This window comes from Lontra canadensis, unplaced genomic scaffold, assembly GCF_010015895.1.
Source record: "Lontra canadensis isolate GAN:19392208 unplaced genomic scaffold, GSC_riverotter_1.0 scaffold135, whole genome shotgun sequence".
Classification (NCBI taxonomy): Eukaryota; Metazoa; Chordata; class Mammalia; order Carnivora; family Mustelidae; genus Lontra; species Lontra canadensis.
In genome coordinates, this window is record NW_022631129.1 from 2191392 (window position 1) to 2216579 (window position 25188).

Genomic DNA, 25188 nt, shown 5'->3' on the forward strand with positions numbered 1-25188 from the left:
TGTTTTTCACAGACAAGCCTTAATTCTGGAATTTCCATTAGAGTGTGCTGGTTCTGGGCTGGTCATCCATCAACAGAACATGATGCTCAAAACCATCTTTGCCTGATTCTGAGGCACAGTTTCTATTAGGATTATAGCCACTTTTAAAACTTAGACTAGCAGTGCCTAATCCACTCTTAGGAGAGTTCAGATGTTTGGGTTAAACACAGAAAAACTGAGTTTTTTTTTTTTTTTTAAGATTTTATTTATTTATTTGACAGACAGAGATTACAAGTAGGCAGAGAGGCAGGCAGAGAGAGAGGAGGAAGCAGGCTCCCCGCTGAGCAGAGAGCCCGATGTGGGGCTTGATCCCAGGACCCCGAGATCATGACCCGAGCCGAAGGCAGAGGCTTTAACCCACTGAGCCACCCAGGCGCCCCAAAACCGAGTTTTCATATTGTTAATGAATCACCTGTAATGAGCAGTGGAGTGTGGAAAAGATGTTCAAAATGATGCAATTTCAAAGACTGGTGGGCCCAAATTTCACTGCATCCCTAATTGGGAGCATTTGTGCCATGAGCAGTATGCCAGAATTAGAGCATATGGTGACAGAAAATATCAAGTTTGTGAAATGTCTCTGGGCTTCCTCACTCATCGGCACTGCTTGTTGCTGACACACTCAGCTCCAGCCAAGGCACATGACCCAGGGGACATGAATTGTAAAGACCGGACGAAAAACCCTTATCACGGTTTACTCAGCATCACCTCAGATCAGGGACTCAGGGAGCACAGTATTCTGAATGACCCAGCATATCAGACTTATAGCAAAACCCCAAGAAGAGTAGTCTGAACCTTCAAAGAAAAACCTAGAACAGTCCTGGATTTTCCAATTCAGTGCATTTATCCAGGTTCCAAACATTTGTGTAGATGATCTGGAGCAGATGGAAATGAGAAACTGCCTCAAGCAGACATGGGCAAACTGAGGAAATTATTTGGGAGGGAAAAAAAACCCTAAGTCTAGAAGAAGGTAATAGACCTCAGGAACATGGATCCCACCATAGGTTTCTATGGCTGCTTTCAAATGTTGCAAAAAAGCAAGATGTTTGGAAGTACCAAGACCTCGACCTACACATATAGCTTGGTTTCAGGTAGAACTTATGCCACTGAAAGCCAGCTGTGGGTCCCAGGAAGTTAGCACCCTGGGCACTTGGGAGAAGAACAGGAGATCCCTGGGATTTCCCTGAAGTGTCTCTTACAGTGCCCCAGCTCTACTAATGGCGATTTCTTTATCATAAATTCCCTGAAATGAGAGTAAGACCAACCATCAGCAGTTGGATGTTGAGGGCAGAATCGATGTATGCTTGCCCCACCCAGTTCTTGAAACTTGGTCATTTGTATTGATTGCATCTAAACAGATCAATTCTTTACTGCTTTAAAGCTATTCCCTTTTGAATGAGAGAGTATAAAGTTCTTTTGATCTAATTTTCACATCACCATTAAGTATACAGTTGAAACTCTAACAAGCTAAAATTCAGTCCTGTTCATATGCAGCCCACAGCCCACAGACTTTTTTTTTTTTTTTTTACTCTGTGACTTAGTGTTTGAAAATATCAAATTCCCTTCCTCTTACATCCACCACAGTTTCACTCTTGAGAATAATGAAACCTTCAGCATCACAGACCTAACACTAGGACAACAGGCCTTACCACTGTCCCCTGGGTTTGTGAGAGAAAGAAACAGTGACATTTTGTACTTGCCCAATTGAGTAAACTGCTCAAACTAAATCTGGCCTCACTGTCCACTTCTCATGGTGGTCATAACTCTTATCAACAAGTTTGATTATTTAATTATAGGCCATGTCTAACTGTCTGGTTTGGGGAGGGAGCCTTCACTGGCTCTTTCCTTAGCAGGGAGGTGACAGCATACACACTAGCAGAGAAAGCAGATCACTTCCTTGTGCAACCTAAAAAAAAAAAAAAAAAAAAAAAAAACTTGCAGAAATAGTAGAATAACAGTTAGCAGGGGTTACGGGTGGGGAATTCTGGGGATGCTGGTCAAAGAATACGAACTTGTAACTAGAAGATGAGTAAGTTCTGGAGATCTAATGCACAGTATAGTGATTACAGTCAGTTACTATATTATAAACTTCTAAACTGCCAAAAGATTCTCTCTTAAATGTTCTAACCACAAAAAAGAAAGGATTTTTTTTTTTAATTTTTTCATTAGACAGAGAGAGCACAAGCTGGGGGAGCAGCAGGCAGAGGGAGAGGGAGAAGCAGGCTCCCTGCCCAGAAGGGAGCCCTACGCAGGGCTTGATCCTAGGACCCTAAGATCATGACCTGAGCTAAAGGCAGACACTTAACTGACTGAGCCACCCAGGAGCCTCAGAAGAAATGATAATTATGAGAAATGATGGAGGTGTTAGCTAAGGCTACAGTGGTAATCCTTTTGCAATATATACATGTATCAAATCAACACATATGATCAGTTATATCTCAATTTTTTAATTAAAAAAATAAAAATATCACTATGAATCAGAAAAAGAGAAAAGAAAAAGTATCAATGTTTCAAGTATGTTTTTCTAAGCTATTTATTATCTGTTGTGACGTGTTCTTAAATTACATTTGATCTGAACAGCCCTAGCTATTAGGAGACAAACCTTGACTGCATCACTGACCATCCAAGATGTTCCAGACACTGTGTGCTTGTAGGGGTCATCTCCATGACCGCTGCCTCCCTTGGCCCTCTGGTACTCTGTCTGCTTCACTACAGTTCCAAAGAAACACTATCTCACCTGGCTCTGAAACCTATTTCACAAATACCCAAATCATTGCCAACAGCAATGCAATGAATGCAAGGCTTAAGCATTTCAAATCTCACCTTCCATTTACTGATCAATTTCAGTGTCGGTCCTGTTCTGCTATAACTGCTTCCTGTAATTATTTAAGAGCCTATTTACAATAGAGGCCATGGTTGGAGATTTTCTGTGACTTCTCTCTTTTTACAAAAGTTAGGACCTAGGCGGTAGGAAACATTCTAAAAGAATCTCTGAATATGCTTGTCAGGGCAGGAGTTGAGGTTTTCTCTCAGGAACAACCAGGAAGCCTTCTGAGGTAGCAGATTATCCTCAAAAATGGTTAATTTGCAGCGTGTGGTCATGAAATGCAACATTTCCACAGCCATGGAGAGGAAGGTCCTCCCCATCTCATAGAACACATGTGATATGCCTGCACACAGGAGAATCTCACAGATCTTTGGCAAACTTAGGAGTGCCTCTCTCAAGGTGCATAATTTGTGAGGACTGCTCCTAAGGTATAAAGTAACTCAGCTTGCTTTTTTTCCATTTTGGTTAGTTGAAACCACATGAAAAACAAAATAATATAAAAACGCTATGCCTTCAGTGAGCAATAACACATGGTTACATCTATGAGGCCTCCAGATGGAAACTTAAGATGCCCTCATCTCTTTGACTGCTCACTCCACTTAGGGTCAGACAGCAGGCTTGAGCTTGCTGGCATTCCAATTCAGTTTTTCTTAATTGTATCGACTACAACCAAGGATCTCTGCTGATCCTTAGGTCAACTGTGAGTACACAAATGCTTCAAGGAGAAGCTAAAGGCTCAGTTCTGTGGGGGAGTAGATCTTTGTGAGCTGAGGCCAGATCCCCATTATTACTGACAATAGCCTTGGACATATAAGAAATATTTAAAAAGTTTGGTGGCTGACCCTTCAGTAGTAATCTTAATTAACTAGGTTTTCTTAAAATATGAACTGTTTCCTTATATTTAGTGTATTTTGTCTACAAAAACATGTCATATCTAGTCCATGTGAAGAGTTCCAACACCGCCAGATTACTGATGTTCTAGAAAGGAAATCATAAAGGAAATGTAGGGAATGCCTGCGTGGCTCAGTCAGTTAAGCATCTGCCTTCAGCTCAGGTCATGCTCCTGGAGTCCTGGGATCCAGCCCAGTGTCAGGGCTCCCTGTTCAGTAGGGAGTCTGCTTCTCCCTCTGCCCCTCACCCCACTCATGTGCGTGCTCGCTCTCTCTCTCTTTCAAATAAATAAATAAAATATTTAAAAAATAAAATAAAGTAATAAAATAAAATAAAGGAAATATAGAACCAACCATTCTTCTTAAAACACGTGAGATTTCCTTGCTCAAATATTGTTCCGCACAAAATATACAAGGTCTTGATCACTAAACTTAAGCTCTTTTACAATGACTTTAAAATTTGAAGAAAGTTTGAAAAATAAGGAAATAAGGCCACTGAGTCCCATATTCTAAGCTGAGAAAGGGAGGCGGTGGCTGTGAAATGCACAGGGACATGGGTGTGCAGTAGGACAGCAGAATGAAGCTCAGGGGTGTGGATGGGCTTCTCAAAAAGCTATGCAATGGAACTCCATCCAACTTGAAGTTTTGGGCCATTCAGGGACTTCTGATGAAGTCAGAATGAGAACCTCAAGAAATTTGGTCCTCAAATGGATTTAATAGAGTGTTTAAGAAAAAGAAATATGAGCGTCTTCAGAAACTCTTAGCAGTTGTGTAAATTTCCCACCCCTCCTTGTTGTCTTACTGACTTCTTCAGGGCATTTGATTCTGGATTCCTGCATTAACTTCTTTCTGATTTCTAGGCCCTAGAGATGTGGCTTTAATAGATCCAGGAGAAACAAGAACCAGCATTTTTTTTAAGGTCCCCAAGTGATGCTCGTGTGCAGCCCTGGTGGCTCTAGGCCTATCTAGATTAGAAATGGAAAGGCTGCTCTTTAAGCCAACAGCCAGAGTGATTCTACATGACACCAGAGAGCTTCTCTCCCCTGTTATGTCTTCAAGAGGCTATATGACTAGGCTCAGTGTTTACTCCACCAGCTCAGCTCAACAATGTATTTTGGAAGGTCAACCACTTATGTATCTTGTACTGCGCTGAGTACTGGGTATATGAAGATGACAAAGATAGTATTCCCAACCTGCAGGACACAGCTGTGTTCTAAAAGAATCGGTCACATTCACAGATTATTTCAACAGAACATGGTAAGTGTAGGGATCTATAGGATGCACAAGACATTCTAGGAACCTAAAGGAAAGAGATGGAGCTCTGTCCAGGGCCACCAGAAAGGAGAACTGACCTGCTCTCAAGTCAAAGAAGGGGATGTTGAAGGGGTTGTGAGCAGTGGACTTGGGAAAGAAAACAATGATGCTTATAGAGGTTAAGAACGATCTTTGGTGAGTAAAGTAATGCATGCTAGTGGAGAGATAGCACACATTAAACCATAAAGGACTTCACATGCCATGCTGCACTCCTAGAGTCAGTCCTGAAGGTAGTGGGAGCTTTAAAGCATTTAAACAGGTGCACTTTATTTCCCTCTGGCCCTTTGGCACTTTGTGGATGATGGACTTGGCAAAGGCAAGGCCAGAGGCATTGAGGCCAGTTACTCAGGCCATGTCAGTGGTGACAGAGGCAACAAGGTTTCTGAGGGCGGATATAAGGAAGAGTCTGAGTACAACAGGAAAGGGAATCCCAAGAAAGCTATCCCCCAAATTAGCCAGTTATCACACAGAGTTAACCCTGCAGTAGAATCCACACATTACTCTGAAAGGGGAATTGTATCATAGTTCAATCTCAGAGTAAGTTTCTTTTTGAGGAACTGTGAAGGATTTTACTCTAACATAACTTAATCTATTTATCTACCAGTATTATAATTTCTAATGATAACAATGATAGTAATAAGAATATGCTGCAGATTCCAGCTTTAAAGGTATTTCATCAGGTGATGCCTGAGGGTGTCTTATTTTGGCACTTAAAAGAGTACAAGGTCGGGGCGCTTGGGTGGCTCAGTGGGTTAAGCCGCTGCCTTCGGCTCGGGTCGTGATCTCAGGGTCCTGGGATCGAGTCCCGCATCGGGCTTTCTGCTCAGCGGGGAGCCTGCTTCCCTCTCTCTCTCTGCCTGCCTCTCTGCCTACTTGTGATCTCTCTGTGTCAAATAAATAAATAAAAATCTTTAAAAAAAAAAAAAGACTACAAGGTCAACAGTTATGTCATCATTTCTGGGGTTTAGAAAAATCTGTTGAGAACTGTTCCACAAATGTTGCTACGGAAGGCAAGGTGTGACACATTTCTTTGTGATGTTATCTCCGCTTATATTGATAGCCATTTTTGATTTACATAAAACGGGATCAATAATGGCAATGAACTTACTTTGGGAACTGAACTAGATTGCTTTTAAGTGGCAGCTTCTCTGTCTTCTTAAATTGCATTTCTGTATTTTTTTCTCCAGTATTTAATTACTTCTGAGAAATAGATCTTCAGATCATTTGCTTGTCACTTTCACCTTATTAAATAAATACCTCTAAGTGGCACCATTTTGTGATGTTTTCCTGAAATTTCCATTGCACGCTACTTTAACCATTTCAAAAACTACATAAAAGAAAATAACAAACACGGTAGAGACTAGCTAGACAATGAAAGGCAATTCCAAATTTCCAAATAAGAGTCATCCCCTCTTGTGGTGGAACCATGGACTTGAAATGTGTCTCATGTGCACAAAGTCATGGCCAAGAAATTATGCCAGAACTCTTAGCTTGCTCCCACTGCCATCGGTTTCACTCTCCACTCCTGCCTATCAGCTCCCTACACAGTGCTCTAGCCTACCCCTGCTCGCACCTTTCATGTAGCCTCTACTCTTATCCCTATCACTACAGCCCAGGTCAGAAACCTATAGCCTACAAGGTAAAACACAGGTCTCCCTTCTTGCAGGCCATACTCCTTTCATCTAATCCTACCCACATTTCCCTAGACTCTCCCCAATCACACTGGATGCCCTATATGTGTGATTATGCTGCACATAAACCATCCTGGTGTTGATCTCACATAGTTTTCTCTCCCTTCCCAATCATTCCCATCAGTAATTACATCTGCTGCAACATAACAGGTCTTTAAAACATCTCTCATTCACCTCATATTCTTCCAGTTATTGTTCCATTCTTTGCCCCTTTTCTCAAAACTCACTTAAGAGTTGTCTATACTAGAGGGGTGCCTGGGTGGCTCAGTGCCACTGCCTCTGCCTTTGGCTCAGGTCATGATCCCAGGGTCCTGGAATCAAGCCCCGAATCGTGATCTCTGCGCAGCAGGGAGACTGCTTCCCCCTCTCTCTCTGCCTGCCTCTCTGTCTGCTTGTGATCTCTGTCTGTCAAATAAATTAAAAAAAAAAAAAGTTGTCTACACTAGAAACCTCTGCTGCCTCTCCTCCCTTCTCTTGGACCCACTCAGTCTGGCTTTTGCTGTGTGCATCTCAATGAAGCCTCTCTTCTGGAGGCTACTGAACACTGTCAAATCCAATGATCAAGTCAGTCCTCATCCGACCATGTCTCCCTTCTCACAACACTTCCTCCACCTGGCCTCGGGATGCTGCCCTCTTTGTTCTTCCTATCTTCACTGGCCTCCTGCTCTTGCTTGCCCTCACCCCCTTACCTTCCTAAACTTAGGGCACAGTCTAGGTAACTTTACTCGGTTTACAGTCAATTCTAAATGATCTCATCCAGTCTAGTGGCTTTAAATATCCGCCATAGATGAAAGACTTGCAATTTATGTTTCCAGGCCCAGGCTTTTTCTGACCTCCGGACTTTTATGTCCAATAGCCTGTCTGGACCCTTGGATATCTAACAGGGCTTAACACATCTATAGCCACACTCATGATTTTTGCTATAACTTTTTCTCCTGCTATCTTCTCTAGCTCAATAGTAGGCAATTGAACGTGTCATGTTCTTAGGTCAAATACCTGGGGGTAAGGGGTATCATCCTTGACTCCTTTCTTTCATCAACCTATCAGCAAATCATTCCTTCCCTGTGCTGCTGTATTCTTCTCTCAACTGCCATCTCTGCTCCTTCCTCTACTAACCACCCCCACCCCAGATTCTATTCTATCCTCCACTCAGCAGCCAGAGCAACCTTTAAACTTTAAGTCACATTATTGTCATATCTCAATTGGGTCATACCTCACTCCTACTTAAAACCCCTCAAAGACCTTCTATGACCTATAACAGCCAACTGCTCTTCTTGGTCTACCTAGCATGTCCTACAAGTTTTTTCATGATCTGACCCTCTCCTCTCCCCACTGCCTTTCTGATTAAGCCTCCTACCTACACCCCTTCCTTATACTGCTTTCGTTGCCCTTTCCATGCCAAGCATGCCAGTGCATTCACTGCTCCTCTCACCTTTCAACCTTCTCTACACAGCACTGCCCATGTCCTCACTGCCTTCAGATGTTTGCTAAGGCATCTGTCTCTAGCACATTCACTGTCTCTTACTCTGTTGCTTCATAGCAATTGTGTCCCAATTGAATGTATTTTTTCACTACAAAGGAGAATGCACTTTCCCTGAAGGCAGGCAATCTCTGCCCACTGCAGGATCTCAGCACCTAGAACAGTGCCTGGCACATTGATGCAGCAGTAAGGAGATGTTCTCTGTGATGCTCACACCCTAATCCCAGACTGTGACTGTGGATGTGCTACTTTACATGGCAAGGGAGACTCTGCAGACATGATTAAGGTTATTGACTTTGCCATGCTCTGGCCCTAGGCCCAGCACCATGCTTGCCCTGTAGGTCTTAGTAAACCTTGGGTGCCTCCTGGTCCCAATATCTAAAAAGATAGCTAGCCTATACTCAGCACAACCCCCCTACCTGGCCTTGTTTCAGCATTTAGCATACACTCGGCAACGTATCCTCCATATCAGCCCTGTGACGTGGGATCCATTAATAACTCCACTTTGAGATTAGGAAACTGAGTTGCAGGCAGGTTTAGAAATTTCTCTGCAGCCACACAGCAAGTGTGCAGCAACAGAGATCAGAGGTACCTGACTGCTCTCTGTCAAAGTGATACCTAACACTATTATATACTTGACAGGGGTCCTAAAACAGGAGCCAATTCGATTGTAGAGTAATGGCCCAATTTTTTTTGTTTGTTAAAATTGAAAATGATCTGGTTCTGGATTTAATATATTTTTAGGTTTGCTTTTTGATCTTGAAATGAATTGTTAAATAAATACAAATAAAACAGAGTATTCAATGAATCACTGAAGCCTGTTTCCTGGCATATCTTTCTTTCCCTCATACGATCACTTCTCTATAATATTTTATTTCATAGGAGATATTTTGTGTTTGATTTTACTTGAGCAGTGGTAGACACACTATCTTTAGAACAGTGTTATTTGAGTTCCAGATTAGGATATTCTTTTGTTTCCAATGTATAGATTTCCACCCCCGTTCTTTCCCTTTAGACTGCAATCAACATATCAGGACATTTTGGAGAAGGTCCCACAATGGAGAGGACTGGCCCAGGTCCTGATCCCTGATATGGATCCTGATTCTGCCACTTTCCCATGAAATTTAGACACATTTCCCTGTGCTCGTCAGCCTGAACTCTTTTCATCTACAAAAGGAGTTTTTTTTAATTTTTTTTGCAGTAGAAAATTAAATAGCACATTTTTTGAAATGGCCTTCTAGAAATGAAGGATACATGCCCATATAAACACTGTTAATTACTCTTGCTACCAACAGAGTTATAAGATTTCTTTTTAGTTTTGATTCTAATATTTTCCTCTGAAATTTCACACCAGTTAAAATATGCATGTTATGCAATTGCACCTTTGTAAAAATCCAAAAGCCCACAATCTCCTTCTCCCCTTGAACCCAGCCAGTGACTCATCTTGGAGCTGATCGCCAGACCGGGTCGGCTGGGTCGGTGCTGGCCGACTGTCCTTCTAAGCTTTACTTAGCTCACTGCCTGTTGGCATGACGAACATGCTGAAAGTTTCCTCTCTAAAGCACGTGATTGGAAAGTATTTTCTTTTGGTACCTTAAAAAAAAAAATGTTGGGTATTACTCTGTAGCAAAGTCTTAGTCACTTAAAATTTTTGCTATGCACAAGAACTACCCTTCTGATCTCTGGCTGTCCCTGGGGCCTCCACTTAGATATCCCATCACCTGCAAGTGTCCCAACTGCTTAGGTGATGCTTCCATGTGTTTTTATAATTGTTACAATGACCGTTTGTCCTGTGCCTCATGAACCTGCAGCTACAGTGCAGAAAGAACTTGCCATCTGGGGATTCATAAGAGAAAACATGCCATTTAAAAAGACATTGTGAGTACTTGAATGATTCAGAGAGAATGTACTTTCTGCTCCAGTTAAAAGAAAAGAACCGTCCTTGAGAACGTGTATGAGAAAGCTCTCTTCATGAAACCAAAGGTCCAGGTTAGCATACTTAGGTAGACAAATAAAGAATAACTTTGTTCATGTTCATAAGTTACTTCTACAAGAATCTCCTTTTAATTGCAAATGATAAAACATGGTTTCTAAAGTATATTTAAATTGTAGTTCCCATGTAATAAAATGCTAATGCAGTTTTTGTTTTCCAATAGATAAACCCATAAAATATATTTAATACAAATAAATGAATGAAAATAAATTTTACCTTATTATTAAGTTGATAATCCTCAAATTTATCTTATAATTATCACTGGTCTGTTAAGTCTGATAAACTATGATTTTTCAAATGATAATAAATTAATTCCAGTTTAAATTTAATATTATGTATTTGGACATTACATTGAGTCAAATATCGTTTCTGTGCTAGTTTTTCGATACTCTGTTCTTCTGATTACTGGTCTTGTTAAAATAATTACAACGCTTCAAATAATACCATGTCTCTGAACGTGACATAGCATAAGGCTGACAGTCAAATAAGGCCTCTGTCCCATTACATGTTTGACTCATTCTCTGTTATATAACTTAAAACTAATAAAAGAATTATAAAGGCTATTGAAAATGAGCTGCTGGTGACTCTGATCAAATCGGGAGAAGCAAAAGAAAGAATACTCATATATTTTCAAAGCAGTTTCACATTAATTATCTTACATAATCACCAAATATGTTTTACTTATTACACTTATAAATTTTCTGATTGCCAAATCCACATACTTGTCACAAACACTAAGTATATGCACAAAAGCTCACATTTGCCTTTTTTCCTTTTGTTCCCTGACTGGTCTTCTGTAACCCTCTTTGCTCTCCACGATTTGTCTGGTTTCTTTTATACATCTGCAGAAGTCAGTATTTCTCTTGTCCCGAAATGTTCAAATTTAGGGCCTTACATGCTGCCCCTTTCATCTTTCTCTGAAACCTAATCAAACAAATGTGTTCTTTAGGGGGAAAAGACAGAGCTTACCATCACTCTTTTTCTCCCCCTAATCTCAGAACAGAAAACTCTCTCTACCCCAATGCAGAGAATGCCTTCCAGAATTGCATTCCCCTCCTCTGACTCAGACCAGCCCAGCAAGCTCCTTGTAGCCAAGGACCACCAGGGCTGAATCACGGAGGAGTGCTAAGTAAGAAATCTTGGTTTCCTGGCTGGGTTAGCTCTCCCTCTCTCTTACCTTCCCAGACTGTAAGACTGGGCTAATAGTGTTTAGCTCATAAGGTTCCTCCTAGGATTTACCTAAAGCAGATAACATAACAATAGGTGTTCCATATTGCATAGTTATTATTTTATCAAGATTTTAAGCCAAATGAGTGCTATGAAACTTTCTTTGCAATTTAACAAAGTTAATTCCTAAGTACATTTAAAGTTATAAGCAAGTGAGAGGAGCCTTGTATAAGAAGGCTTTTGTATAAGAAGGAAAATCAATAGAAACATATGCTCCCAGATGTTAAAATGGCTTTTGTGGCTGGCCAGGGTTTTTGAAACCCACCTTTTCACTTTATTGGCGACTCTACTACACTGAATGCAACTGGACACACAGGGACACAGGTTAAAAGCACTGAAGGAACCTGATATAAAAATCAACTTATAGAAATATCTTCTAATAGAAATGGTCTCAAATATTTGAAACAGTTAAAGCCAAATGTGTTCACTATAGGAAAATTTATACAGCATAATCAGAAAGAATGTAAACACCCCAAATTAGAGAAGTAGCAGATGATGAAGCATTCATGCAGTGTAATAATATTCATCCATTTTTAAATCATATATTTTAAAGAAACTGTAATAACAAAAAAAGCATGAAAAAAGCACAGTACAAAACTGAAGGTGCAATATCATCCCAACTGTATAAAAATATGCATAGAGGCAAATGAAAGAAGACACCAAAATATAAAAGATGATTGTTTCTGTATGGTGGAGTTAAGGACATTTTCTTTTTTTATGTGATATTCTGTGTCTCACAGATTTTCTGCAGTTAGTAGGCACTGTTTCAGGATGGACTGTTGAGCATATAACTGAAACTCAAAACTTCTCTCATGGCTAATTCTATAGGGAGGTTGAAGTGTCCTATACCACTTGTACAGTATTAGCTTCTGGAAACTAGCAATTATCTCTCTATTTTGAAGTTGACCTCTGAAAGCCACCAAATTAAATAAGAAAGCCTAGCTGCGTCTAATGGCTAGCCTCCATATATTCACATTACTTCATACTTCAGACTAACAGCCACCAGGGAGTGTAGAAACTTCATGCCTACAGAATGCAAATTCACGATAATAGATTGGACCAAAATCTTAAAAAGAAAATGTTTCCAATCCTAGCTTACTCCTCACTTCTGAAATATTGCTAAATACATACGGTATGTCAGTAAACATACTAACTACCTCATGTCTCAACTTGGAAATGTGAATACTATGTATGAGTTCACTTACAAAGTTTTCATTCAGGAGAACACCCAGAACACCATAGTTTATAGGATTTGACAGCTGGGAGAGACTTTGGAAAGGAAAAGTTTCATTGAACAGATAAGGGAATTGAAGACAGGATAGGGGAGGTGTCAAGTCAAGATGATCAGCAAGGCAAGATAACAACGAATACTCTGTCCCAAGGGAATACTCTGGCTGTGCATGTCCGCATGCTCAGGCTGCCGCCCTGACAGTGCTGAGGGATGGGCATGCCCTTGGCTGACCTGGATTACAGTCCCAGTGTGGGCATTTACCAGCCATGGCAACTGTGAATGGTCACAGTTTCTCTCCTCTGTAGAGACCTGGAAAGGTCAGAAGAGCAGAAAATAACCACAGGACAGAGAATGTTATGTACCTGGGAGGGTCCTCCCTACTGGCCAGAGGGAAGGGGTCTCTGGGTGGTAAGAGAGCTGCTGTGTGCTCAAGATCCCTCCATGATTTATATGAGTGCGGACTACACTGTGGAACTTTTGGAACCAATTTTTACGGAACAAGTGCTTGACAACTTTTGTCATGAAATTTAATTTCTTAATCATACTCCATCAACTTCAAGTTATACTCCTTTTGATTAGTCAGAACAATTTTGGGGAGGTTGGAGGAGAGGAGGAAGATCAGTACCTATAAGAACACTTGCCTGGAATGTTGGTTATGCCTAGTTTGATGGAAACAAAACAAAACAAAACAAAAAGATCAGTATGCTAATACTAAAGGTCAATGTGAAAGAGCTTCGAGAAATCAATAATGCCTGATGGCCAGGTGTGTCTTGCAGATCTTCAGACACATGTAGTTTCTAGTATCTGCACCCACATTCAGGTGGCCACTGTTCAAAGCCTTTGCCTCAGGCCAGGACCACTCTTAAGTCCTTGTCAATGCCACAGAGTGTGGATTTGCTGTCAAGGCAACTGCTTTGCATAATGGAACCAAGGAAGGCAACCAAAACACTGACAATCAGTAAGTGTCCTTCATGCATGAGAACTTAGAAATCTTGTTTTAACCTGAGTAGGAGAAAACACGGTTGACTCCTCTGAAACCACTTCTGCTTCCATTTCTGAAAACATACTCTGTGGCACAGCCCTCCTCAAAACAAGAGTGTGGGGTAGGGCGAGGACTCTATTTACAACAAATGGAAGGGCACAGGACTGCAAAGACAAAAGGGACGGTTTGCTGATGTACTAGTCACCAAAGTTTCTTAAAGGCACTTGTGCACCAAACCCATAAAATAAAAGCATAGACGGTAACTCACCCAAAATGACTGGCTAAGTTCATGGAAATACAAAAGAGAAGGAGGTTTTTTATCATGATAAAGCTAGAAAACATTCCATTGTCCATTCCCAATAAGAATAATAGTTGAAGCAGATGAATTTTGAAGAATAACTGTTCCTTTCTCCAACTTGATCTTGAAGCTGAAAGGTACACAAAGGGAGAAAGCATACAACATGAATGTTTGTGTGTGTGTGTGTGTGTGTGTGTGTGTGTGTGACAACTCCTGAAATCAACTCATACTGCCAGCAGCACAATTTACAAAGAGAAAGGAACCTGGCCATCCTTCACCAACACAGCTCCACTGTGTTATTTGTGTCTACTAGGCAGTAAGTTGGGGCATGAAAAGGAGTTACAATAGGGCTTAATTTCCGCTTTTAGTCAGAGTGCAGATTCATTCTAATTTATTTCTTACACGTTTCAAATACTTTGCTTTATTTCTCAACATATTATCAAATGACCCATTGGTCCTATTATTAGAATAAATGTTTGAAGTTATCTGATTGTGGGGTTTTTTTTTTTTTTTTTTTGCATCTGTCAAATCCACAAGTGGAATCATTTTACCTTTCTGAAATATTTGCCACGCGTTCAAAGCCAGCAAGCTACTCCTTGTTCTGCAAGGTGCTGAGAGAAAGTATGTGGAAAGAGGGGAAAAAAGGCACATTTAAGAAACAAATCTACAGGATCACGATAAAATAAGATCTGCTTATAAGAGAAGGTTGCCACTTTCTCAGCATTCTGTCCCCATAACTAAATAACTTAATCACTACATTTGGGGAAGTCTCTCATTTCTGTGCTGGGCCCTAATTAATGAATTTGAAGTCCAGGCAGGCACAGTCCCTGGGCCCTGCAACTAACCTTAGCGAAGGCACATATTTCTCAATATGCGCATAACGCAAATAGGTGTACACTATAGAGGAACACCGCGTGTTCAGAAGGAACATTTTCCCAAGGAGACCCCTGGCGAACTCCGGAATTGGGAAACATACAACAGGTACTTCCACCTCCGAAGCTGAAGCCCTCCTGTCAAGAAGGGCAGGGTGCCATGCGGTGGTCGCCTGGGCGCGTCCTGGGGCTTGTCGCCTGACCCGGGCCGTACTCCGGGCGGCGAGCACTCGGCGCTGCATGCGGGAAGCCGGGGCGGCGCCTCCTGCCGCCCTCAGCTCTGAGCCAGGAACCCCAAAGAGAGGCTCCGCTTCCGCGGCCCCCAGACCACCGTGGGGGCTTGCGGGCGCAGGTGGGCGCGGGGGCGGCATTGCGGAGCCGCAGCCTAGCCAACCTGGCGCCGGCGGCCGGGCAGCGGCCGCCTCCCGCCCTGTCCGCAGCAGCGCGCCCAGCGCCTACCGCTCCCCGACCCTTCCTCGCTCGTTCCGGCCCTCACACACCTCCACTGCTTTAGCCTCAGGTCGGAGCCTCCTCGGCGAGGAGCGCGCTGTGCAGCGGCGGCTCCGAGACCCCCGGCCTCTAGCAGCCCGCCCAACCCACCCGCGACACCCCCGCGGAGTCCGCGCCCACCCCGCAAGCAGCGCCGGGACACCCCGCGCCTCAGAGCCCCGGGGCTGGCGGGGTCCTCCAGGTGGGCGATTTCGCCCCTCCGGCTCCAGGGACGGCGGCGGCGTGTGTCCCCACACCCCAAGTCCTACCAGCGGGCCCGCGGTGAGCCCTGGTGCCCCGTCCGGCCAGGCTGTACCGCTCAGGCCGCCCCTGCCCTCCCGCGCTGGCTTTGCCCCCGCAGTCGCCGAGGGAAAGTTTGCGCTCCCGGCCGCCTGCGGCGCCCCGCTTGCTCTCCACCTCCCCTCCCGGGCCATGCAGTTCGCGGCTCCAGAGCGCCGAAGGGAGGGGTGCGCGCCCGGCCGGGGCCGCCCTTTCTCTCACCCTCGCCCGCATCTTCTTACCCCGCTGCCAGGAAGGCGAGCCGTCGGCGAGGGTGCATCGTCCTCCTCCTCCTCCGCCTGCTCTCGCCCGGCTGGCAGGCGCGGAAGGCCGGTGCGGCGTCACCGCCCCATGCTGCCAGCGCGAACTTCCCCAGTTCTCCCCGGCCGAGCGGATCCGCCGCCCCGCGCTCCCGCCGCCGCCCTGCGGCTCCGCTCTGCGCCGCGCCCGAGGCCGCGCGCTGCCCCGCTGCAGATCCCCCCGCGCCCCCAGTGCACTCGCGCGCTCGCTCTCACCTCTCCTGAGCGCCACATGTCGTCTCTGGGTTTGACGAACGTTCCTCTGCAGAGGCACTCCGGTAGAGGCCGCCAGACTCTCACCAAATGCGCCCTCGGGCCGGCTCAGCAGAGGGGGAGGGCTGAGGGCCCGCGGCTTGGCCTGGTTTGGAAAAGGCCATGTATCTGAAGTTTCTTGATGGCCTTCAGGAGCATATTTGGTGCCTCCTGTAATAACCACTGGTTTCCCCTTTTTACAGCAAAGGTGGAGGGGGACTGTCAGCAAAGCGGTAGCCAGAGGTCGTTGGGCCAAGTTTTTCTTTTTTAGGTCCAAGCTTGAGTACCTCCCTAATCTGGTGTTCCTCTTCAGTCCTCAACACAGGCCTCCATGCCCTGATCTCCTCCTCTCTTGAGGAAGAAACTCCTTAGTGAGGCTCCTTTTTTACCTGTAATTCATTGCGACGGGAAGGAAAGAGCAAAACTGGATTAGATTAGAATTAAACACTTACTTTATCGCAATATACATCCCCCCCGCCCCGAAGTGTTATTTTTTGACACACACACACAAAAACAAAACAAAACAAAACAAACAAACAAACAAAAAACCGTGTCTATAGCAGGGGTTGTGGGTCTGAAGACCTGAGAGCAGCTCTGTGGTTAAGCAACGGGAAGTCCCCCAAGGAGAGCTCCTGGGACCGGGACATTGGTGCGCTGCACTGCTGCTGGTACCCATGCATACTTGGGTTTCAGTACTGGGGTTGTGGAGTTATGTCTGTCTCTGTCTCAGTGGTACAGACCCTGCGAGGTGGCACTAAAGACAACTGGAAGGAAATAGGGTCCCTTCAAGCAGCACAAACAAGATGGATGCAAAAAGCAAGCCCAGTACCTCAGGAGGTAGATGCCTCTTGACTATGAAAACATCTGGGAGAAAATGATCAAGATTTAAAGTTAAACCACCAAGAAAATGATGAGCTTTATACTATTGTTCCACAGCTTTTGTGACACTGCATTGTCAATAGTCACTTTTAACAGAATAATTGTGAGAAAATACAAGTCTCTAACTCTGCTCCAGAAAGGATCTTTAATCTTTCAGTGTGTGAAGTTACTTTATTCTTCAGTTGTGCCTAATACCAGGTGTTCCAAATCTAAGTTACCTGCTGGTACTTTTGCACATTTCAAAAATTCTGAGTTTCTCCAAAAATGAGTAATTTTAAATATATTTCTGAACAAGACATAAAAAGAATGTATGAAATGTTGCAAATATACGGGAGGTGTTACTCTGGATATACATTTACCACAATATTAAACAATTCTGATTTTAGTGGTTCTGCATGAAATATAAATTAGATGAGATGTTCATTTTGAAAGACTTTTCTGATCCTAAACTGGTTAACTTGAACACATACATTTCTTCATTTTCTAATTTTTCAAAAGGCCTATCACTGAGATAGGCTTGTTGACAGCCAAAATCATTAAATTAAAAACAATCAGAATCAACTTAATACAATTTTCACCTTTTAGGTGTTAGAATTCTAGATTTAGGTATACCAGTGACAGCTAATTTTCTCTCAGGATTAAACAGCATAAGACAATGAAAGAGTTCAAATGACTAGTGAATTTAAAGCTTTCCAGATTATGAAACAAAGTCAGTCAGAAATTTTTGCAAGAAAAGAAAATGTGGAGAACTCAGAGATTACTTTGGGAATAGTGAGAGTTATGGACCTTAAATCTTCACAATAACACCTTATCAAGATATCATTGATAAGTAATGAAATATCCACTATAAGTGAATTTATGTTCTTTTAATGAATCAATCTTAAAATATCTATGTTTTGGGTAAGCTTTCTATTAGTTTAATTTCAGTGCATATTGAACATATGGAACATAATGGAAATTATCTTAAAAAATCTAATCTTTTAAGTTTATTTAAGCATGTGGCTTAGATACTTACCTCTTCCATATGATGACATGATAACCCAGTCTCTTTTCTTAATTTTTATGAACATATAACCGAGCCTTAGGTTAGATGGACCTACAGGGATAGTGAAATAATGACATATCAAAATTATACAGAAACTCATATTTAGAGGAATACTTACTACCATTTTAATAGTGCTTATTTGTTTTGATACAAAATTCAGTGTTTGCCCTGAGAAATAACAGTCTATCAGCTGAATTCCCATTTGTTCCATTAGCATTTTCCCTTTTATTGAAAGACATAAAGCAAAATAGTTACAGTTCTGGAAAGCAGTAGAGGGCACCCCAGTTCCACATAACCTTGGGGTTAACCAGTCTCATTAAGAATTTAGTTTCCAGTGTGAGAGCCTAAAATAGCTGAACATGGGGAAATTGGGCAATGGGTGGAGCACTTGCCCCAATAACACCCCCTCTGTGCCATCCAAAGCAGAGGCCGAGAAGGGAGGCTCTGTTCATGTGGGCAGGTGTAGTAGAGATGGCTGAAATGGAGAACCAATATCACCATGAGGAAGCAGAGCTTGACAAGTTGAGTGGAGGATGTCCTAAACTAAGAGCGAACTTGTACAGAAAAAGGCAATTTTGTGGGACTGTAGGTAATTTTGTATTTATGAAGAATCAGGGTAAAGAAAGCAAGAGGTAAGATGAGGCAGATGTACTGGGGCCAGGTACAAGAAGACAGGAAATGGGAAGGAGTTAACTTCCTTCTGCAAATAAGAACTAGCTTCTGAATAGTTTTGTTGGACGGGGAAGGACATAATTCTAGAAGAGATTTCACCTGTATAGAGAAAAAGTGTTGGGAGGAGGAAAATCCAGGCTAAAAGCAGGTAAGAACATCACAGTGCCAGCCCATGCTGGGACTTTAATAGACGTTTGAATTATTTCATTAATGGAACAATAAGGTTATTCTTGGGTATTCAAAGCAGATTTTTAAGTGCTTTGCCCAAACAGAGACAAGGCAGTCTTTATTGTTAAGAAAACCGAAAGCTCAAGTTTGACTGGAAGAAGAAGGAAAATTCCAGGGAAAGATGGCACTTGATTTGGACTCTGAAAGAGTATTCGGACAGAAAATATCAGAAAAAGCACAAGAACAAGGGTAGACAGAACAAAGGAACAAGGGTAGAAGGTATGGGGTGTGCTATGTAATAAATGCTCCATCCACAGAAAGCATACTCTGTATTTTTAATTCATCATTTATTTCTTTTCATTTCATTCATTCATTCATTCATTCATTCTTAAGTATGGAACACTTCATGAATTTGTGTGTCATTGTTGTGTAGGGGCAATGCTAATCTTCATATCATTCCAATTTTAGTATATGTGCTGCCAAATAGAGCACACACCTTATTTAAATTAGAACTCCCATAGCAGTCATCTGAAGGCTACATATAAACTATGACCATGTTTTAATTAGCCAGTACTGTTTTAAAATAAATTAGAGAAAACAATTAAAAACCATGTTTCACATAAATAAATAAGTAAGCAAAGAAATGAGTGAGAAAATACTCGAGATCTCTGGCTTTTCTTAAAAAGAGAAAAAAATTGAAAGCAGATTTAACAATTAATGGGCATACATTTCTGTCCTTTCACCCTACCCCACTCCACTTATATTGGGAATGGGCTTCTTAGAACAATGTAGTCTATTTATTTTTACACTTAGCCTGACTCCTTCACTTACAATACTTGGCAATTGAAGCAATTGAGGTTTTTAAAAAGACTTACAATTTTTTATTCTGATTTCATTTTTCCCTGTATTACTTGTTATACTATTTTATTTTGTTTTTACTAGTTGTTCTAGAGTTTAAAATAGATATCTTTAAAGTATTATATAGCCTACCTTTAATTAACATTATGCCATTTCATGTATGGCATATGAATCTTATAATATACTTCTTTATTTTTCTGTTGTTTTTGCTGTTGTCACACATTACTTCTACATAGGTTGTCACTCAATTGTCTTTTACATTAACAATGAATTATCTTTTTTAATTGTGGTAAGGTATGCCTAATATAAAATTACACTTAACCTTGTTTAAGCGTATTAATTCTGACGCTAAAGGATTTGACTGTTCTAGGTATCTCATATCAATAGAATCATATAATAATTCTCCCTTTGTGTCTGTCTTGTTTTACTTATAATATTTCCAAGGTTCATACATGTTATAGCATGTGATTAGTATTTTATTCCTTTTTAAGGCAGAATAACATTCCATTTTATGTATATGCCAAAATTTGTTTATGCATTCATGTATCTGTGGACACTTGGGTTATTTCTACCTTTTAACTACTGTGAATAATGTTTCTATGAGCATTGGCATACAAATACCTGTTCAAGCCCCTGCTTCTAGTTCTTTTCTGTGTATACCCAGAAGTAGAATTTTTGGATCATAGGGTAATTATATATTTAATTTTTTTATATGTTTAATTTTCTGAGGAACTGGCCTACTGCTTTCCACAGTGACTTCAGCATTCTGCGTTCCTAAGAGCAAGAGTTCCAATTTCTCCACTTCCTCAACAATACCTATTTTCTATTTTTGCTGTTTTTATAATACCCAATTACAATTGTTTTGTTTTTATAATAGCCACTGTTGTTTTGATTTGCATTTCTCTAGTGATTAGTAATGTTGAGCATCACATCATGTGCTTACTGGCCATTTGTATACTTCCCTTTTTTTTTTTTTTAAGATTTTATTTATTTATTTGATAGACAGAGACCACAAGTAGTCAGAGAGGCAGGCAGGGAGAGAGGAGGAAGCAGGCTCCCTGCTGAGCAGAGAGCCTGATGTGGGGCTTGATTCCAGGACCCTGAGACCACGACCTGAGCTGAAGGCAGAGGCTTTAACCCACTGAGCCACCCAGGTGCCCCCATTTGTATACTTTCTTAAAGAAATGTCTATACAGATTTGACCAGTTTTGAAATGGGTTGTTTCTTTTTTTCAATTTTTGAATGATAGGGTTTTTTAAATATATATTCTGGATATTAATACCTTACCAGATATATGATTTGAAAATACTTTCTCCTATTATTCATGTTGCTTCTCTACTATGTTGATAGTGCCCTTTGATGCACAAAATTTTAAATTTTGATGAAGTTCAATTTGTCTATTTTTTTTTTTTTTTTGCTGTTGCTGGTGCTTTTGGTGTCATATCCAAGTAATCAATGTCAAATTCAAACTCATGAAACTTTCTTCTATGTTGTTTTCTTCAAGTCTGATAGTTTTAGCTCTTACATTTACATCTTTGACCTATGCTGAGTTCATATTCGCATATAGTTAGGTGAAGGTTCAAAGTCACTCTTTTGCATGTGAATGTCCAATTTTCCAAACACCATTTGTGGAAAAGACTACTTTTATCTGTCACTGAATGGTTTTCGCACACTTTGGTAAGTCACTTGACCATATATGCAGGGATTTATTTCTGGGCTTTTTTTTTTTTTTAATGCCTATACCACACTCTTTTGTTTATTGTGGCTCTGTTGTAAGTTCACAAATCAGTGTGAGTCCTCCAGCTTCATTTTTCTTTCTCAAGATTGTTTCAGCTATTCAGTATTCTTTGAGATTCATGTGAATTTGAGAAAATGTATTTTTGGTTTCTATAAAATAATGTCATTGGAATTTTGATAAGGTTTACATTAAATCTGCATATCCCTTGGGCACCTGGGTGGCAACTGCCTTCTGCTCAGGTCGTGATCCTGGAGACCTGGGATCGCATCCCACATTGGCTCCCTGCTTGACCGGGAGTCTATGTCTCCTGCTGATCTCTCTCGTTTTCTCTCTCTCTCTCTCAAATAATAGATAAATAAAATCTTTAAAAAATCTGCATATCCCTTTGAGTAGAATTGACATCATAACAATATTAAGTCTTTCAATCACTGACTAGGAAATGTTTCTTCATTGATATAAGTCTTCTGTAATTTCTTTCAGCTATATTTTGTAGTGTTCATTGTAGTCTTTCATATCCTTGGTTAGGTTAATTCCTAAATATTTTATTATTTTTGCTATGATTGTAAGTGGAATTTTTAAAATTTCCTTTTCAGATTTTTCATTGTTAGTGTATAGAAATGTAACTTATTTTGGAGTGTTGATTTTTATGTCCTGCAACTCTGCTGAATTTTATTGTCATTTTATCTGTGTGTGTGTGTGTGTGCGACCTTTAGTGTTTTTAATATAAGATAATATCATCTGTGAACAGAGATAATTTTACTTCTTCCTTTCCAATTAGATGCCTTTTGTTTATTTTTCTTTCCTAATTTCTCTGGCTATAATTTTCAATACTATATTGAAAAGAAGGGGCAAAAGTGAATATCACTGTTTTGTTTCTAATCTTAGAGAAAGAGTTTTAGTCTTTTTTTTTTTTTTTTTGGGTTTTTTTTTTTTTTTTTTTTTTTTTGAGTTTTAGTCTTTAGATGTTAACTGGGTTTTTCATATATGGCCATTATTTGTTGCAGTAGTTTCTGTCTATTCCTAATTTGTCAAGTATTTTTATCATGAAAAGTTGTTGAATTTTGTCAAATGCTTTTTCTACATCAATTGAGATGACCAATAGGTTTTTTTTTTTTTGCTGTTGTTGTTTTATGCATTCTGATAATTTAGTGTACTGCATTGATTGATGTCAACCATTTTTGCATTCCAGGAATAAATCCCACTTGGTCGTTGTATATAATCCTTTTTAATATGCACCTGAATTTAGCTTGTTAGTATATTGTTCAGATTTTTTACATGAATATTCATAAGAGATACTGGTCTATAGTTTATTTTCTTTTAGGGATTTTATCTGGTTTTGGTATTAAGGTAAAGCTTGCTTCACAGAATGAGTAAGAAAATGTTCCTTCCTCTTCAGCTTTCTGGAACATTTTGGAAAGGATCGTTAATTCTTTAAGTGTTGTTAAAATTTACCAGAGTAACTATCTGATCCTGAGGTTTTTTGTTTTTTTTTTTTTTAAAGAAGTTTTTGATTTCTGATTTGATCTCCATACTAGTTATAGGTCTATTCAGATTTTCCATTTCTAGTGATTCAGTCTCAGTATATTTTGTGTTTCTAGGCATTTGAAAATTCATTTAGTTATCCACTTGTTGATATACAATAGTTCGTAGTGCCCTCTTATAATCATTTTTATTTCTTTAAATTGGTAGTAATGTCTCCATTTCATTTCTGATTTTACTAATTTAAGTTCTCCCTCTTTCTACTTTTTAACAATCTGTGTAACTAAAAGTTCATCAAATTTGTTAATCATTTCAAAGAGTCACCTTTTGGTGGTGTTGATTTTTTTCTGTTTTTCTGTTTTCTATTTCACTTATCTCTGCTCTGATCTTCATTTCTTTTCTTCTACTAGCTTTGTATATAGTTTGTTCTTCAAGTTTCTCAAGCTGTGAAACTAACATATTGATTTGAGATCTTTCTTGTCCTTTAAAATAAGTGTTTAGAACTATCAGTTTTCATGTCAGTATTATTTTCATTGCATCCCATAACTTTTAGTGATCTTGTGTTTCCATTTTATTTTTTTCTTCAAATTTTTTCAATTTCATTGTGATTTATTTTTTAACCATTGGTTGTTTTAAGCTGTGTTGTTTAATTTCCACACATATCTTACTTTTCTAATTTTTCCTTCTATTATTGATTTCTAATTTCATCTACTTGTGGTCAGATAAGATACTTTTTATGATATCTATCTTTTAAAAAAATCTGCTGAGACTGGATTTATGGCCTACCTTGATTCGTGGTCTATCCTGGAAAATGCTCCATATACAGGAGACAATTGGTTGTTGGATAGAGTGTTCTGTATATTGCTCTTTAATCTAGTTGATTTGTGATGTTAAGTCCTCTATTTTTTACTTATCTGCTGTCTATGTAGAGGCCAAGGGCAGGCTGCCCGAAATGTCCCACTTTGGCAAATTGATTATTTTGAATTAAAAGTTACTTAAGAAAAAGCCAGTACAAGAAGAATACTCTGACTCTCCTGCCTCTGTCTCCAGATAGCAGGAAATAAATCTCCCATGTGAAAGATACCCTCCATGTGCCAGGAGGTAAAGGGACATCCCTATCACCATAGATAGGAAATTAGAGCTAAGAAGGCTGTATAAACAACCCTAGTTACTTTTCTAATAATTTACTACCCCAACCCAATTTCTATTTAGAATTCCTTACTAATTGAAGCTCCTAGACATATGTTTATTTTTTTCCTGTCAACTTCTCACAAGTTTATTACCTCTGTCTAGAAAGGATAAAAACTACTGGCCTTGATTTATTTCTTTGGGTCTCAATTTCACTGTTAGTTCCCTGTGTGTATGTAATTAAACTTTGTTTTTTCCTCCTGTTAATCTGTCCCATTTAATTTAATTTAATCAATTTAATTTAGTCAATTTAATTATTAGACTAGCTAGAGGAATCTTAAAGGTTTGGGAAAATTTTTTTCTTTCCAACATCTTGTTGTTTCATCTATTATTGAAAGCAGGTATTGAAATCTCCAATTCTTATTGAAGAACTGTTTTTTTTTCTTTTACAATACTATCAATTTCTTTTTCTTTTTCTTTTTTTTAAAGATTTTATTTATTTATTCGAAAGAGAGAGAGCACAAGTAGGCAGAGAAGCAGGCAGAGTGAGAGGGAGAAGCAGAGTCTCTACTGAGCAGGGAGCCTGATGCGGCACTCCATCCCAGGACCATGAGATCATGACCTGAGCCGAAGGCAGCCGCCTAACTGACTGAACCACCCAGGTGCCTTATCAATTTTTCTTTTTATACTTTGAGGATCTGTTGTTAGGTTCATAAATGTTTGAATTTATTTTATCTTCTTGTTTTATTTAACTTTGTATTAATATATAGTGACCTTGTTTGTCTCTTGTAACTTTGTTTTTAAATTTAGAGTATATTTTTTTCTAAAATTACTATAGCCACCTCAGCTCTCTTTTGGTTACTATTTGCATAGAATGTCTTTTTCCATCCTTTCATTTTCAACCTATTTGTGTCTCTGAATCTAAAATGAGTCCCTTGTAGCTAGCATATAGTTGGATCATGTTTTCATCTGTTCTATCTCTTTTGATTAGAAAGTTTAATTAATGTACATAGAAAAAGTAATACAGTTGACCCTTGAACAACACAGAGTTGGGGTGCTAA

General features: G+C 40.2%; 1 protein-coding gene and 1 non-coding gene across 4 annotated transcripts in view; both read right to left on the reverse strand.

The window, feature by feature from the left end:
* Window positions 1-16198, reverse strand: part of GABRA5 (gamma-aminobutyric acid type A receptor subunit alpha5) — an 85143-nt gene extending 68945 nt beyond the window's left edge. Inside the window, exons 1-3 of one of the 3 annotated variants that reach the window (XM_032843104.1) lie at window positions 16125-16198; window positions 14521-14580; window positions 13940-14099 (exon numbers count right to left, since the gene is read on the reverse strand). In XM_032843104.1, the coding sequence (XP_032698995.1) occupies window positions 13940-14025 (86 nt within the window). In that variant the 5' untranslated portion in view covers window positions 14026-14099; window positions 14521-14580; window positions 16125-16198. Of the gene's footprint in view, window positions 1-13939; window positions 14100-14520; window positions 14581-15599; window positions 15700-15851; window positions 16058-16124 lie in introns of those variants that run through there. The other 2 variants (XM_032843105.1, XM_032843106.1) reach the window with 2 other exon arrangements.
* Window positions 16199-19312: 3114 nt separating this feature from the next.
* Window positions 19313-19416, reverse strand: LOC116858374. The gene has a single exon (XR_004380901.1). It is a non-coding gene; the product is annotated as a U6 spliceosomal RNA (small nuclear RNA).
* Between the last annotated feature and the right edge of the window lie 5772 nt (window positions 19417-25188).